This window comes from Rhinolophus hipposideros (genome assembly GCF_964194185.1).
Source record: "Rhinolophus hipposideros genome assembly, chromosome: 9".
NCBI lineage: Eukaryota > Metazoa > Chordata > Mammalia > Chiroptera > Rhinolophidae > Rhinolophus > Rhinolophus hipposideros.
The window spans coordinates 28,231,802-28,249,956 of record NC_138055.1 but is presented as its reverse complement, the minus strand read 5'-3'; the positions used below and the strand labels follow the sequence as shown (position 1 = coordinate 28,249,956).

General features: G+C 40.4%; 1 protein-coding gene across 1 annotated transcript in view; it reads left to right on the top strand.

The window, feature by feature from the left end:
* Positions 1 to 18,155, top strand: part of GRIN2B (glutamate ionotropic receptor NMDA type subunit 2B) — a 403,139-nt gene that overhangs the window by 376,281 nt on the left and 8,703 nt on the right. Inside the window, exon 12 of the mRNA XM_081058567.1 lies at positions 16,242 to 16,402. Coding sequence (XP_080914693.1) covers positions 16,242 to 16,402 — 161 coding nt within the window. The remainder of the gene's footprint in view (positions 1 to 16,241; positions 16,403 to 18,155) is intronic.

The window sequence follows — 18,155 nt, the reverse complement described above, 5'->3', positions numbered from 1 at the left end:
TCACTTCCCATCCTCTGTGTCATTTAGGGTCTCTGCTGGCCAGTTCCCACTTACCATGTTCTGTATTAATACACCTTATCCTGCATATCTGTATGACACAAATATAATGTACTGATGGTCTCTAGATAGTCAGTTTCACTGCTTTCGTGCCTCACCACCTGCTCTTCATTTATCCATTCAGCAGGTAGACCCAAATAGCTACCATAAGCCACTTACTAGGACAGAGGATAGGAAGAGCAGAACAGCTCTGTGCAAGCTTTGTGTCGGCACCGATACTTGCAGTCCAACCACTCGGTTTATCTCTGGAGTCCCAGTAGCTGCCATGCTGTTCATGGCCGAAGCCCCGAGGCCCTGGAATTAGAAAGACCAATAGTTGAGCTCCTTTATCTCAAAGAGTCTCCCCAGAAACCCCTCTTGCCCTTTGTAAGCTGCTTGTTCAGCCTGGATTTTGCCTCCTAGCAGAGCCCTGCCCCTCTCCACTGATCTTTGGATTAACTGAGGCCTCTGTTGTATCATCTACCTGGCTTTTTATTTAAGTTTTTATGTTCTCTGCACTTAGCATAATACCTAGTACATAATAGTAACTAATTTAACAATTATTTCTTGGATGGAGACTCACAGTTACCCTGTGAGTAGGGTTGCCAGATTTAGCAAATAAAAATACAGGGCACCACTTAAATTAATTCCTGATGAACCATGAATACAAGCATATGATTTTTGTATAACTATGTCCTGAAACTTCATGGAAACCCTACCTGTGAGGTGTTGGAGATATGCTGAAAAAGCCTCAGTCCGATGGTCCAGTGAGGGAGGCAGGCAGTTAAATGGTTCTTAAACCGTAAGATGGCAAGTACAGGGACAGAGGAATTTTCTTGGGTGCTCCTTTCAGGGTTAAATAAACCCAGTCTTTTAAACTTTCAGCATAAGATTTGTCCTCTCTCCTTTCATTGTTTTCTGAACCTTCTCAAATTGGAGTTGTGAGTTTTGTGAGTTATAGAAGAGATTTCACAGTGAACATGAAGTGCTCCCCCTGACACCTTACAGAGCCTGATCGTGTCCATCCCACCAGCCACCTTGCTCTTGACCTTCCCATTCTGGGCTCCCTATTTACACAGCAGCACTGTGTTGCCAACTCATGCAGCTAATGATCCACTAAGTCTCCACAGTCTTTTAGGACCATGCTTTTGACAGAGCCAGTTCCTCTCCCTCCTTCCTCTAGGGCAATGTGGCTTTACATCCTGCTAGAGTTATTTTGTATGCTCCCTAATTGAACTTCATCCTTTTAATATCCTCTTTCATCATGCTAGACTTATTGTTTCAATGTTTAATTCTATTTCCCAAATGGCCAGCCATCCAATCCAACTTAGTGTCATAAGCAATTTAAAGAGCAAGTTTTCCATCCTATCATCTAAGTTATTGAAACGAGACCTTTCGCTGTGTGTTTCGTAAGTTAACCCACACTTCTGATTCAGAATTTATAGAATAATTTTGAAGTAGGCTAGGTTCTCTGTAACCCATGGACAAAGGGAACATGATACACACACTTGGAACCATTTAAAGGACCCCGTGGCCTGCTATCTTAAAAGAAACATCCTAGGGCTCACTAAAGAAACCTTTGACTAATTTCCTACTAGGTAGCTGAGAAAATATCCCTGTTAGGGTGCCTGTTTCCCTCTTATTATGTCCACCCAGATAAGGTTTTAAAAATATAAGTGTGAAATGGACTCATCTAGATTATTTTCCAAAGCATGTGTTGCAATTTATAGGCAAGCTATCCTGCCAGTAATTCTATCCCTTCAGCCCATTTGCTTATCCTAGAAAAAGTCTCTTTTCCAAGCTTGGGATGAAACACACCTTGGGTTTTATTGTAAGTGAAGAAATACATTTTAATATTTCTCTGATGCAGACTTGAAGTTGTTCCTCTAAAAATTCACATCAGACCTAGCTAGTGGGGCTAGCTTCAAAGAGGAAGGCACGTACAGATGGTACATTGTTAGAGACAAGAGTTTTCAGAGAACAGTGGCATGGTGTCCCTGAAAGGCAGTCTAAGCTCAGGACACCCTGCAGGGCAGCTGCCACATAAGAGTCCTGTCTAAAATCTGGAAGAGGCTCTCAAATAGCTCTATCCCTCCGTGTCTGTTTTTGTTTGTTTGTTTGTTTCTTTGTTTGTTTGTTTGCAGCAATGGAAATTGTCATATGGTGTGACATGCTAATATTTAACATATTTACAATGTTTATTTGTCTCTCCCTACTAGAAGGTAACCTCCATGAGGGCAAGAATTTTTGTCCCTGTTTACTGATGTATCCACAATAACCGTAATAGAGACTGGCAAATACAGGTGCTTTAAATATTTGTTAAAGAACGACTTACTCATTTAGTCCATAAATGAGTGGATAAGAAGACAGTTATATAATTCACATAGTGTTCATAATGTGCAAGCCAATACTTTTCTTTATTAGCCATTTGAATTTAAGAAACAGTGGGAGATCGTTTCATAACTGATGGTTGAGTGGGGAGGAAGAGAAGGTAATGTAGATAAGAAATATTTGACATTTATAGTCTTAGATAAAATGTGCTCATCTTGTAGTTTCTACTCTGAAATCATCTAAATCTTAGAGCAGATATTTAAAATGAATAAGTGGGGTTTCTAACTGTACTACTATTGTGGCTTATCGGGTCTTAAATTATAAAGTGATTTCAGGACTTACTTGGCCAGAGACTTGATTTCTTTGAAAACCCTGATTGCTCCTCATCTCATTTATGAGAAGACCGCACTCGGCCCCCTCGGTGTGTCCATGCGCTACGCCTGCACTAGTTTCTGAATGTGAGACCTCAGCTTCTCAGTCAGCCAGGTGTTCACTGAGTGCTTTTTCCTTTCCAATCGCTCATTTCGCAAGAGGTAGCCAACCCTGAAATAGCTATCGCAGTGCCACTTTCCACTTTCAGAGATAAATGATAACAAAACAAGTTTGTATAAACGAATCATTAAAAGCAAAGATGGTTTCTAAGATCTTTCCTGAAGTAAGTGCACATTAAACACAATCTCAAGCTATGATCTTTTATATCTAAATTCCTGCGTAGCGTCCACAGCCCAGTATCATGATGCTTGGCAAGTGCTCGTTGCACATGTCTGAATGAAGGGTAACCCTAAAGAGAAATGTGAATTCATTGTAGTTTAGAATAATTTTTAACAGAAGGGTTGAAAGTAAAAAAGCTTTTGGACTTAACCCTCATACAACTGTAAAAATTAAATTCCATGGTTATTGATCTTTTCCTTTTGTAGCAGTCACTTGTAATAATTATGTCAGTATTGTAATTGCAGTCCCATTGGGAATGACTTAGGCTCGTTGGACTTTCATGATCCCTGAAGGTCTGGGTGCGTCTGCCTTCCCTTGTCATTGACTTTGGTGCAGAGACGAGTGCCAAGTGGGCACCCAGTTTGTGTGTAGTGGCCGGTGAAGCAGAAGATGGAGGGGACAGGAACAGAGAATGGCTATTTGGTCTTGGCTAGCTAATGAGCTGCCCAGGCCTCTGCTTCCTGCTCTGTCCAGTGAGAAGTTCATTCAATCAGCTTTTCTCCAACTCTGTTTCACAGTCTACAAGTGTTCTGGGAGACATAATGGGTGTTCTTAAAAAAAAAAATCCATGGCAAAATTTGTTCAGGAAAATGCTGTGTGAAGGTTAAATATTCTTTCTCAAATAGCTTATGAGAGGCCTCTCCTGTGCGGGTCCATTGTGAACCCCAGAAAGGGGTGCAGTATGCTCGGTGGGATCTCTAAGGCTCCTTCCCAGTGCTGATTTTCTATAAACCGCAGTGCCCACACTCAGGGCTGACTTAATTGACCAGAGCAAGAAGTTCTGCTGTGCTGTAAATGGGTCCCAATGTGACTGTGTATGCACATGCTGGCATTTCCATTGCCCAGCATGGAATTGACTGATCTGATCGATCGCCAGGAAAGCAGGAGGAAGCTTGTTGCCCTGACATGCCTCTACCTGGATCCTCACTTGCCATAGGCCCTACCTGGCACACTGCAGTCCTCCCTCCACTTCAGCTTCATGACTCTGAAGGTATTGCCACTGTGATAAGAACCTCAGCGTATCAGACTAACAACTGGAGCACCCCTAAATTCACTGGGGCATCTTGCATATGGAAACCCTGGTAGTAACCTTCAGTATTCTCCCCAAAACTGTATATGAGCTGCTGGGACTTCTTCTCCTGAAGGCTTGGAATCCTAGTTTCCATGGTGAATCCGTCTGTACCCTTTACTGAGAATCTTCTTTTAAGGCCATGTCTCCTTGCTAGCGCCCACGGCTTTTATAAAATATCAGCAACCATCCCTGTACTCTCACAGGTCGGTGGGTCTGTGAGGTGGAGTGGAGTGCATGGCAATCACACCTCTTTGTAATGGTCTCACCGAAGGGTAGCTTGGGGGAACACAGCCAAGGCCACCGGTAATGCACAGGATGACTTAAGGATAAAACTGAAATGCCTTAGTCCTTATGCCTCTGTTTCACTCCATCTCCATGTTATTATAATTATCTCTAACTCTGTCATATTTTTGGTTCCAAAGAAATATTCATATGCTTTGTCAAGTCCTAAATTTGACAAGCTCTTGTGGGATCTCAGATCTGATACATTTTTTCAAAGGGAAATGGAGAAGGTGCCAGGAAAGATGTCCTCAGCTGGCATGAGGACGTTTTAACTCCTTATTCACCAAGGATGCCAGATTAGCACTAGATCTGAGAAATATTAACGTTCAGTTCTGTGTTACGTGACAATGCATTAACCAGTAAGGAGGGTACTTTGAATTATTTTTTAATAAATGTATCCACATTTGCGTTATTCAATTCATTCATTCATTTAGTCATTCATTCATTCATACTGAGAGCCTACTGAGTGCCAGGTACTGTTCTAGGAACTAGAGAGGGAGCAGTGATCAAAACGGACAAAAATCTTGTCCTTCATATCACTTGCATTCTAAAGGAGGTGGGGGGGCAGAAAAGAAATTAAAAAGGCAATTATGTATAATATTAGAAGGTTGTTAACTGCTATAGAAAAAAATAAAGCAGAGAAGGGAGATGGTGAGTGTTGTCAGAGGAGTTGCCATCTTAAATTGGATGATCAGGGAAGGCCTCAGTGAGGCCTGCGTCTGACCAGAAGTTAGTGAAGGAGCAGTGGATAGCTGGGGCTTTCCCAGTAGAGGGAAGTGCAGGCAGAGGAAGGAATTTGCCTGCTGTTTCCTAGGACCTGTGAGGAGGTCAGTGTGGCTACTAAGGGGTGGGCGAGGGACAGTAGCGGGACCGGAGGTGATCAGGATGAACTCGACTCTGCCACTTCCTCTCCTTTCTTCTGAATGGATTCTGCCAAGGCTTCTGTTTTGATGTCTTTTCCATATATATTCCCCCCGTTGTATTCTGCCTGAGCATAGGCCAGACCCTTAGTCCATTCCCAGTGAATGTCCCTGTTCTAGCCTCTCTGTTCTTCCAGCCATAGGCTTGAGCCGAGTAACGATACCTACCTGTTGTGGTGTGCCAGTTGTGTCCTTCTCCAGCTGACCATTCAGTGTGCTCCACTGTGTGACCGCTCTCTGTGCACCAGTGGAGTTCTAGATGCACATATGTGAACATTCTTCCCAACTTCTGTTAAGATGCAGTGCTTGGGTCCCTCTGCATCTTTTCTCACACCATTCCCCTTGCCCTGCGTGCCCTGGCCTCTCCTCAGCCTGTATAAATCTCCACCAATCTGTAGCAGTCAGCTGCATCTCTGCTTCTGCTCGGTAGTCTCCCCATCACCATCCTCTCTTGGTGAGCTCCACTCCCTCTATGCTTTTAGCACCTTTACTTTCCTCACATCCTGTTTGGAACCTGGCATACTCATATAGTCATAGGATTTTTCTGTTCTACATATGTCTGCTGAGCATCTGCTCTATGTCTATAGAACTCTGGGATGCGTTTTACAGTTACGTGTGAAGACTCTGCATTTGAATCCTGGCTCTGCTAATTTCTAGCGGTATGGCCTTTTTCAAATTTCTGACCTCTCTGTGCATCAGTTCCTTGTCTGCTAAATGGGGATAATAATACCTACTTCGTAGGGTTGATGGGAAGATTAACGAGTTACTGTAGGTAAATTGTATGGCACATTAACATAGAAGTGTTAGCTGCTTCTGTTGTTATATCATCATTGTTATTTCCAACTGAACTGTGTGTAGGGATGTATCTGTTGCCTCATTTAATATCAGATATTCATTTCAGAGGTCAGTGACTTATGCATGGTTCTGTCCACTAAATGTGTTGATGATGATATTTTATGGCTAGACTCAAGACTTTGCCAAAAACCTAAGACTTCAAGGTACAGGTTATGTCACAGTAAAGTTAATATAGGAATAAAGCCATTTGTTCTGTTCTGCTAGTTCAAAGACCAAACATCAGCTAGCTGGCACGTAATGCCATTATTTGATTTTATGAGATATTTTAGGAAACATTTATTAAGGCCTACATATCTAAATTTTGTAAATTGCAAAAGAAATGATTGCCTTACTATTGCCGATAATTAACTACATTCCAGGAATCTGAAGAACTGGTATTTTGTTTTCTATAAGGTCCTGTTTTAGCCACAGCAGGAGGAGGAGTGAGAGTTCCACTCCCTCCATCTCCTCTTCCTCACTAGAGTTTGTCATAGGAACCCAAGCTCTCCACTGAGCTCAGAGGCGAGAGGCTCCTTCCCCAGCAGCACAGCATACAGAGTTGGGAAGACATACTCACCAGGCTTCTCATGTCCAAGTGCGGGTTTCTTCACATGCATACTTAGGTGTGTTTGCCACTGTGGGCAGGCATGGCACTAACATTAGTAATAAGAGAAGAAAGAGCAGAAATAACTCTATGCTAATTCACTTTCTGGCAACAACAAAATGGCATCAGGTTCTCCAGGGGCCCAGGAAGGGAATGGAGTTAGTCTGGCAATTTTATTATATACCTGTATCTTCTAACTACATGCTGTAATGTTATTGTCATCACAATCCAGTCGCCTACTCTGAATGAGTTTGAACAATATTCTCTCCAATGAATAATGTAAAATGAAATGTAAAAACAATTATTTTTCTTCCCATCTCCATTCTCAATTATAACTTCCCAGAAAGTGAAAAGTCTGATATTCTAATCCATCACTGTCTCCATAGCCAGATTGTTCCATGAATAGGGTCATGGCTGCCTATCCTGGGCCCCAGGTTTTAAAATGGAAGATTTGTAATGAAATACAATACCTTATTTCTACTAGCTGAGATTCAGTTTCATTTCTTACGTCACCCAGTTAATAAATGGTGGAGCTCAAATTTGAACTTAGATCTTTTGACCCCATAACTCATATGTTTACATAGTGTTTTATCATTAAATTGCCCTTTCAATGGAAGTACAGACTACCTCCTTTTAGCCATCTGTCCCGAGCCTTTATGGCCATGAAACAGTGAAGATCCTGCTTGCAGAAAGTTTGCTCTTTGTGTCCTCATCTGACCTTCTTCTTTCGACTTTGGGCAAACAAGGGATCATGGTAGGAGAGGAGGGAGACCACTTTCTCCAACCACCTCCTGCTGTCCAGAATATGAAGTCATACACACATATCTATTTCATTCTAGTTAGACAGTGGAAAATTATTATGGGAAGATTGAGTAGCAAACATAAGATAATAGTTACTGTACTTACATTATAGTTATTACATTATAGTATAATAATGGGAAAATTGGGAAGAGCTAAAGAGAAGAAATGAAAACCTTGGTATATTTGGGGGAAGGGTGGGGAACATATGACCCAGCACTCCCATTCCTGGGTATTTACCTTAAAGAAATGAAATTTTCTTTTCGTTCAAATCAAAGCCGGTATATGAATGTTACAGCAGCTCTATTCATGATTATCCCAAACAGAAAGTAACTTGAATGTTCTTCAATGGGCAAATGGATTAAAGAAACCTGACACACCCATACAATGGAACTCTACTCAGCGATACATGCAGAGCATGAATGCATCTCAAAGGCGTTAGAAGTGAAAAAGCCTGTCTCAAAAGGTCACATACTGTATGATTCCATGTATATGAGCATGACATTCTGGAAAAGACGAAACTACTGGTGTAGAGAACAGATCAGTGGTCGCCAGAGGTTAAAGGTCAGGGGAGGGTGACTAATAAGGAACAGCACAAGAAGAGAGTGTTGGGAGTGATGGAATTGTTCTGTGTCCTGTGGTGGCAGTTACAAGAGTCTATGCATGGTTAAAATTCATAGAACTAATGGGGATTTAGTGTTAATAGATAACGTAGTTTCAGTTGGGGAAGATGATAAAGTCCTGGAGATGGATGACGGTCATGGTTGTGCAACGTGCGTAGACTTAATACCACAGAACTGTACTCCTAAAAATACGTACAATGGTACATGTTGTTAGGTATAGTTCACCACAATTTAAATGAATACAGAAATAAATAGAATAATGAAATTCGTAGAAATGTACCTAAAAGTAATTAAAGGCAATAATGAAAAAGTACTGTGAAAACAGAGGGTGCTGATGGTAATGAGGAGAAGGGAGGGTGGTAGGTAGATAAAAACGTGGTCCCTCTGGAATCCTGAGGTTCTGCCACTCGCTGATAATCGGTAGCACAGACCAAAAGCGGCTCTTGCATCCTAAACCTTCCACCTTTTCTCTTGGGTGCCTCAGAGAGCTAAGTGGCATTTGGGCATTGATTCTTTTTGTGATTCAAATGTAAAAGTAGGAGTAATGGAATGAATATTTATGTGTTGGATTGTCAGGCTCTGAAGACAAAAGGCCCCAGATTCCATGTCTCGTGTGGATGGGCCCTGTGAACAGGACACAGTATCCATCTCTACAAGGTCACTGGTTTGTCCTCATCTGAATGTGTTGATCCGACTCCCACTGAATGAGAAGAGCCATTTTTCAGGGGAGACAACTACTCAGGAAGGCATTTCCTCGCCGCCGTCTTCATTTTAGTAGAGCTGCTTTCATTTATGTGCTGTCATTCTCAAGATCTAACTCTAATTAACCTCCTTAGGACCTGGTGGCAGCTGAGCCGGAGGCGGCTTTGTCTGGTGGTCAACACAAAAGCCTGGATGCCATCAACATTTAGGAGAGTTTTTGTTTTCTTTTCAGAACCTGCTCTTTCTCCTGGCATCATGGCCTCAAAGACTTCTCTGAGAATATCTGTTTCCTCCCTCACCATGGAAACTAAGCAGTGTTGGAGGAGGAGTCTTAAAGCAGAGGGGTTCTTCTAATGTGAACTGACATTCACTCCTCATCCCCACCCTTCCAAATTCAACTCATCCTCCTGGCCAGCTTTAATCCAGCCTCCTTCAAGAAGTCCTCCAGGAAACCAGGCTGGTTGCATCTTTGCCCTTTTGGGATTTTGGTGGCACTGGTATATACCTCTGTGGTCTTGCACATGCCATCTTTCATATTCTTGGGAAATAGGGACAGTATCTGGTGATGTTTCTGTTCTTTGTTATCCCCACAAGTGCCCAGACCATCATCAGAGCTCAGGTCCTCGCCTGCTCTTCCTTATTTCTTCCAACCTGTTCCTTATGCTGACACCTCCAGGCACTTTCTAACACAAAAACCCAGTCTTGAAACTCTGCCAGAATTCTTCAGTTGCTTCTGCTAATGATGATGATAACAGTAATAATAATGATAATGATAGTATTAATAGCTAATATAGTGTCTTTATCATGTACCAGGCACTGTGCTAGAACTTTACCCAGAGTTACTGGTTGACTACGATGAACTTTATTAGATACGCACTATTATTAGCCACATGGTACAAATGTGGAAACTTGAGCACAGAGATTGCTTCAGGTCACACAGCTATCAAGCTGGAATTTGGTCTCAGGAAGGAAGCTTGGCTCCAGACGCCCTGCCGTTTCTTTTCCCTTCTAGCATAAACTCTAAAACCTTTTCCACAGAATTCAACTCCATTTGTGATCCCGGCCCTATGTCCCTCTTCAGCCGTGTCAGCCTCGTTACCACAGCCCTATCTATTAGGCTCTTGGAATGACAAGCTCTCATGATCTCTGATCACACACGGGCTCTCTTGCTGTCCTGTCTTTGCACAGACTGTCGTCTCCATCTCGAAACCTCTTTGCTCCTCTTGTCTAACTGGAAAACTCTTCTTTCAGGTCTTGGCCCCTATGCTACAGCCTCTGTGATGCGTTCAGGGTGCTCTGTACACCCACTGCCCAAAGAGCACGTTGCCCCATAGTACCCATCACATTGTTCATTGCACCCTAGCCACACCAACCTTGTCCCTTGTCAGGCCTTTTTGCTGGCTGTTACCTGGGTCTGATATACAGTCTGCTGATCTTTGCATGCCCAGTTCCTTCTCATCATTCAGGTCTCCATATAGATGCCACCTTCTCAGAAAAGCTTTTTTAGGACAGCGAGTCTAAACTTGTTCTCCGACCAATCCGTCTCTATCCTATATAATAGCTGTCTCCATTTCTTCATAGCACTTCATTTTCACTATTTGAAATCATCTGTATTTCAGTTATCTATTGCTGCACAGCAAACTACCCAACACTCAAGGGCTTAAAGCAATAACCATTTCATTGTATTTCACAATTTTGTGGGTCAGATATTTGGGCAAAACTTGGCAGGGTGATTCTTCTGCTTCATGTGGCAACAGCTGAAGTCACTCAGTGTTCAGCTGGTGACTGGGCTAGGCTGGTCAGGGCTGGGCTGGAGGGTCCAAGATAGCTTTACGCTAAATTCTGGTGCCCTGTCTGGAAAGTTGGACTCAGCTGGGAGTGTAGACAGAAGCTCCTATACTTCTGGTAGGTGAACAGCATCGCAGAGGCTGTAGCACCTATGTGATGGCTCCAGTAGGGTGGCCTTAGGGTTGCAGGACTCCTTAGAAAGTCGATTGCTTCCCCCAGAGTGAGGTTCCAAGAGGTCCAGGTGGAAACTGCAAAGCTTCACATGACCTATCTTCAGAAGGCCCAGAAGTGTTACTTCTGTATATTCTATTAGTCAAACAAGTCATCCAGGCCAGGTCAGAATCAAAGGGAGTGGACGTAGACCTCACCTCTTGATGTGAAGAGTGGCAAAGAATTTGTGGCTGACTTTAGTCCACTACATTAAAATAAAAAAATTAAAAATTTAAATTAAAAACACATTTATTATCTACCTCCCTTCTTTACCCTATGAGCTCTTTGAAGGCAAGATCTTATTGTTTTGTTATATTGTATCCCCAGCACCCAGAAGGTACCTACAAATTTTGGATGCCAAAGGATACTTGCTGAATGTCTACATGAATGAAAGAATAAATGAATGGACAAATGAATCAATGAATGAATGAATGAATGAATGAAAAAGTAAATGAATGAAAAATTAAATGAATGTTTAGATCTCTGACACTCTGTTATGGAAACTTCTTAAAAACAGATTTTGATTTTTTTATCCTGTTCCTAATACAGTCCTCTACACTAAAAGATGCTCGGTAAATATTTGCCAAATGAATTAATGCATTTTAATTATTATAGTTAAAGGAGATGCTATGAGTTATTGCCAGAACATACATAGGTGTTGAATTAATAATGCTTTATATATAAGAAAATCAGTTTATATATTTGATTTAATAAATAAAATAAAATGGACCAGATTGCCCAGTTGCCTGACTTCTTCCCCTCTCCCTTCCTCTCTGTGAAAGGCTGTATACAACAGGTTCTCTGTTGGGAAGGCAGCAGCCATAAGAGCCTAGCGCCCTCCAGTCTGATTATCTTTGAATGAGGGAGGGACCTTTATTCCTGGCCTTCTGGCACCTTTCTCCTTGCGTGATTGCTAAGACTAATTCACTTCGCGGTCATTCAAATGGGGGCTGAGTCATGATCTGAATAGTTCAGAGGGCTGAATTCTGATTCCCTGCTGCTCTCCAGGAGGATCAAGTGAGATTTCAGTTCTCTTAACATTCTGGCATTGTTTTGTCCTTGTGTAAGTGCATGCTTACAGTAACTGCTGCAAGCCACATGTTGAATCCAGAGGGGGAGTGGGAGTTGCCATAAAAGTGAAGAGTACTCTCACCAGGTGGCCCCACTTATGGTTTGTGGGTTCAGTCCCAGTAAGTATGAATAGGACTAGTTGGGGAGCATTTGAGCCTGGGAAAGATTCAGCTTCTAGGAGTCAAGTCCGCCGACTTTGCCACATGGCCTTGAACAACTTACTTGGCCTCTTCAGGGCTTCAGTTTCCTCGTCTGTGAAATGGACTGATCCCTAAGTTTCCTTCCTTTTTGTGTTTTTATTTCCCTATCAAAATCTGTGTTTTTATAATCCTAATTTGGGTAACTCTGAAAAAAGATTCTGAATTTAAGGAAGCCCTGTGATGATGAAAGGTGACTAATAAGTACTGTATGGAAATCAGATTGGTCTCCTTTGTGTATTGGGTTTTTGAATTTATTTTTGAGTTGTTTCTTGGGGTCCTCCCTGTTAAATAGATTTTAGGATTTCTGGTTCTTAACAGTATTACATTTCACTCCTTTCCAAAATCCCAGAGAGCATCGATTGCCTCTCAGTTTAAAGAAGTGCCATACAATGCCTCATGGCTTGGGATGAGTTTTTTACAAGGTATTTCTTAGAAGCATCAAGGTATTAGGAATACTATTTTTAAAAGCCTGTGTTTTATTTAAACCTCACCAAGCTGGGACAAGAATTTTCACAGGAAAAAGCAAGCTCACTCTGCTTCTGCTTTGGCTAATTCTGGGGTGATGCACTGTCCTTTTGGCCTCCAGACTGGCCCAGTTTAAGTAACAAAGAACACGAGTTTTTCAATCTTAGGGAACATTGCCTCACATAGGACAATTTTAGATATTAGAATTTCATCCTTGTAAGAGCAGTTAATAATTTTGAGAATCTACCATGTACCAGATATTCTGTTAAGTGATTGCCTATATATTATCTTATTAGTCATTAAAAATAGTACTTCTAGGAAAATGAGGCTTGGTAAATTTAAGTGACTTGCCCGTGTTCACACAGCTGGTCAGAGACAGAGATGAGATTTAAATCCAACTGTCTGCCTCCAAGACCAGTGCTTTCCACAGGACTGTGCCTTCTCATTCTTTCAGTGCTGATTGGTATTTCTGATTGTTTCCTTATAGAAGTTGCTTCAACTGGAAGAATCTTGCCATGTTCTTATTCAATTCCTTTATTTTCAAATATTTATTAATATTTATCATTTTCAAATAATTTATTTTCGTATATTGTCTCCCAGTCAGTGGTTTATCTTGTCATGAACCTAATTGTGTCTTTCCAAGGGAAGTTCTTAATTAGATAAAATCCAATTTATCCTTTTTTTTTTCCTGTGGATTGTACTTTTGATATTGCATCTATGAAATCTTTGTCTAACTCAAGGTTATAAAGATTTTTCTCCTGGAAATGTTATAATTTTAGGATTGATATTTAGGTATATAATCTTCTTTGAGTTCATTTCTGTATCTTTTGTGAGGTGTGGAATGAAATTCTTTTTTAGGCAGAAGGATATCTAATTGTTTCAATACCGTTTGTTGAAGACTATCCTATCTCCACTGAATTGCCTTTGTGATATATATGTATTGGTCTGTTCATGGTCCCTCTATTCTATGATGATGATCTCTTTACTATTCGTACAGTAATGTCACACTCCACGTACTATAATAAGTCTTGAAGTCAGATAGTACAACTCTTTCAACTTTGTTCTTCCTTTTCAAAGTTTTCTTGTCTATTTGAAGTTCTCTATCATTTCTTTAGTTTTTATTTATTCAGGGATATGGTTATAAATAACATCTAAAAATCTAAACATAACTTAAATTTCAGTGTTACTAAAGAGTAGGAGCTTTCCATAATCCAGCTTCATCAGGCATCAGATTCCATTTGGTTAGTCAGAAATTGTTTCATATACCTTATGTGGATTGCCAGTTTTCAAAAATCTAGAATATAATCATTTACATCGGAATTCTATTGGACATGATTTAAACTTGCATTGATGTTTCAGATGATACGTTGGGTCCTCGTGTGTCTTAGTCATTCTGAGCATTGGTTGTCATTGTCCTGGAAAAATAGGGAATTACTGATTAAAGGGAGTCTATTTGGTTATATTGCTGTGTGCCATAATATCTACTCTGCTATTGACTTGGAGAATGCCTTTTTTCAAATATCTGAAGTGTATAATTGACAGTGATATACATAAGCATTCTGGTATCTGTCTCTTTCAATAAAGCATATCCCTGTTCTCTTTAAACTTGCTGTCTGCTGGGGACAGTGAAGAGTGCTATTAATTAAGCCCAATGACCCCTGATAATGTTAGCCATCAGTGCCAGGGCGTGACAATGAGCAAATTATTGGTCCTCTTTGAGCCTCAGTTTCTTCATCTGTAAAGTGAAATTGAACTGCATGGCTCATCCAACTCCAAAAATTCTTTGACTCTTTTGTAGTGCATTCATCCACTTAAAAATCACAACTCTTTTAAAAATAATTAAACGAAAACTCTTAATGCCAAAAAGCACTGTAGTAAATCAACTGGGAGGTTTTTAAGTCAGAAAGTAGTAGTCTTTGATACATTACAGATTGCCTAACACTACTGCATGACAACTTTTAACTGTGGCCAACTCTGAGCAATTAAGATGGCATTTATAATTCCTGGTACTGCGACATTTTGTGGTCCATGAAACCCCCATATTCTGAGAAGCTCTTCAGCTTCTCAGGTCAAGGGAAAGAGAAAGGAGAATGGCTCAAAGCCCAAGCTACTCCACAAGTTCAGAGTACTCCTGAGTTGACAGGTAAGATTTTCAAATGCATCTCCAAAGTAAATGGTATAGCACTGAAACCAAGAATACTTTTAAATATCTTCATCATCTTTACTATGCCAAGGCATAGCCGAGCTACTCTGGTCATATTCTATCTATTCATTGCTGTCCTAATAGAATGAGAGTCTTGGAGAGTATAAAGTTTAATAGGGAATGTAGAATATAGACATGAATTCAAAATAACAAAATGAACATTTATTGTGCCTATTTATTGAGCACTTACTGTATGCAAAGTGCTGTGTGAAGAACTTCTTATACATTATACCATCTAATCCTCAACAATCTTGAAGACTAGATATTATCGTCTCCTTACAAGTGAAGTAATGCACAGAGTTCATGTTACTCACCCAAGGTCACTCAGTAAGTGTTCATGTTACTTGCCCAAGGTCACAGTAAGTGGCAGAACTGGTCATCAATCTACAGCTGTCTCAATCTAGAGCTTAAACTCTTAGTGACTATGTCAGAGACGAGCTCTCCTAATTTAGCCAGCTCATTTCAAGAGTAATTGAATTTGTAGTATGAATTACAGTGATCTAAAACAAGAGCACCAAGTACTGATGGGTCACTTTTGGGTAGACTTAATAGAAGAAAGAACTCATGGAAAGTATCCTGAGAAATTGCTTTGAGTTACGTTTTGAGATGAAGGACATGAATTGGCCAAGAGAGAAAGGTGAGTTCATGCTGAGGGAACAGACTGGATGAGGCTATGAGGATACAAATGAACAAATTACGTGTTCAGGGAGCAAACATACAGACTTAGTCATTGCAGAGCCATAGTCAGAAATAAAGCTAATGTCAGTGGGGTGAAAATCCAAGAGATTTCACTTTATTATGATAGGCACTAGAGAGCCACTCTCAGTTCTTAAGCAAAGGAAGGAACATAATTAAAACTGTATTTGGTTGTAAAATTTATCCTGCAACTCGTGTAGGATAAATATGAGCTCTCCATGCATCAGGGAAGGTCAAGAGAAAATTTCTTAGCAAAACATATTTGATACCCAACAAATTATTTTCAGGAATATGAATGTAGCTCAGCTCCCTAAGGCCCTGTGGCCTTAATAGTGCAATGTATTTAGCCCCCTAAATTAAGAGGCCTGGAATCGGATTTTATACAATTTTCAGATATAAGTGTGACTAGTCCACCGCAGTTAAGCTAACAGCACATTTCCGTCATCTCTGGTATTGTGCAATGTATATAAATGGTTATAGATTAAAGTCAGGGTTAGGCAAATAGAAAGCTCTCAACAACAGGTATTAAATTGAGTTGAATTGATGTCCACTTTTAGATAGCAATTGCTGCTCCTCAGGGAGGGCTAATGTATTTGGTAAACTATAAATGGGTGCATTCCATTATAAATCCACTAATGCTAACTTAATATCTCTTCACGTTTTCGGACGTGTTCTCTCTCTCTCTCTCTCTCCAGTTCCAGAGACCTAATGACTTCTCACCCCCTTTTCGCTTTGGGACTGTGCCCAATGGCAGCACAGAGAGGAATATTCGCAATAACTATGCAGAAATGCATGCCTACATGGGAAAATTCAACCAGAGGGGTGTAGATGATGCACTGCTCTCCCTGAAAACAGGGTAAGAACTGCCTCCTAGCTCAGAGTCTTTGATGTGTTTCTCATGTTCATGTACATTGTCTCATGTTCATGTACATGTACATTGAATCAGATATATCATGCTTGGGTGCCATACAAAGTTACAGCAAAAAAGACTTTATTTGTTCTTTACAGACTTCCAAGTTAAATTTGACAGTAATTCACACCAGTGCACAAAGATTCCTGTGCTATTATTTACTTCTATGTGTTTTCTTTTTCACAAATTATATTCTACTTACATTAATGTAACCATGAAATAGGAATTAAATAGATGTAAAAGTAGAAGGAAAGAGTCAAGGATAAGTTTGATGTGTTATGCATGACATAAAGACCTGTTGACTAAGAGGTGAAAATGATGACTCTGGTGTCTTATGGACAAGGGAGAAATAAAAGAAGAAAAGGGTACACATTTTTAGACAACAAACAATAAGAATGTGTTGACTGATCTTTCATTCCAGCTTTTATTGGCATTCTTTGATCCAGCTCTACACTCTAGGAAGTATTAGTTCATTAAAAGGAGATCATGAACTACAAAAATGTTGGCTTGCATAATCCCAGCCACATTGATCTCTTTACTCATTCGGCCTTTAGAAACCAAGCTGTCAAATAAGACACACAATTGAGCACGTAGATATTGGGATTTGGGGGTCAAAGTGTCTTGTAGCTGATTTCCTGTGTCGTATGATAACTCGCAGCAATTGAACCTCCTGGAAGAGCCACCCAGATGCATGGTTACCTAAATACTGTTACTTAAGTATTTAGGTATGTTTTAATAAGACTATGTTATCACCATAAAGTCAGAGCAGATTTAAGAAGATGGGATTTGAGCTTAGAGGTAAGACTCTGTTGAGTAGTCTGGCCCTTGATACACCACAATTATCAATCATATCAGAGCTTTGGTTTTTGGTGTGCCACCATTCTGTAGGGTACTCATGGACCTGTTGAAATATGTTCTGTTTCTTACACCAGAAAGAGCTTATTTTTTTCTTGATGGGGGAAAAAGCTAACTTTACTTATACGAGTAATGATACATGCTTTAGTTTCTTGCAGACTTGTCTGTAACCCACATGGTTATGTCTGAGTTTTTTCCTCTACGTTTGATGTGCTTAAATGTTGGTTTTAGATATTAATTTATGCCTTCCCACCCTCACCCCTAGTCTTACTCACTTCTTTACATACACCCTTCTTGCAAAGCACAAAAAATAAAATGAGGTTCTTGTATATGTTTAGGAATTTAAGAGAACTGAGTTCTGTATGTTACATTCTCTCATAGTTTCACACATTTGCTCTTAAGACAAGTGTCTGCTGCCACCACCCCAGCTACTCATTTTCCCTCATACTGCAAAGCCAAATATTGAAACCTTTCTGACCACAAAAATAGCATTGCACATGTATTGAAGCACATACACCTACACTTATCCCCACTCTGGACTGTAATGAACTGAGAAATGAAAAATGTTATATAAATCTAACCCATGCTATTTGTTGTTATCATTGTAATGGTTACTTTTCATTATTTCTGTTATTATTTTTATTGATTCCTTTTTTTACTTCCTCTCCCTTTCACACACAGCTTATGAGTTGGCTTCAGGCCCAACTTACATTCTCATCATTCCCAGTGGGAGGGCAAAAACTCCTTTCAACTTGAAATCACATAAAGAACAGCTTGAGATTTAGGCTTTCAATTCTGGCTGAGTTCCAACTTGAACCTGCCTTTGAACCAGTTCTCCCCGTAG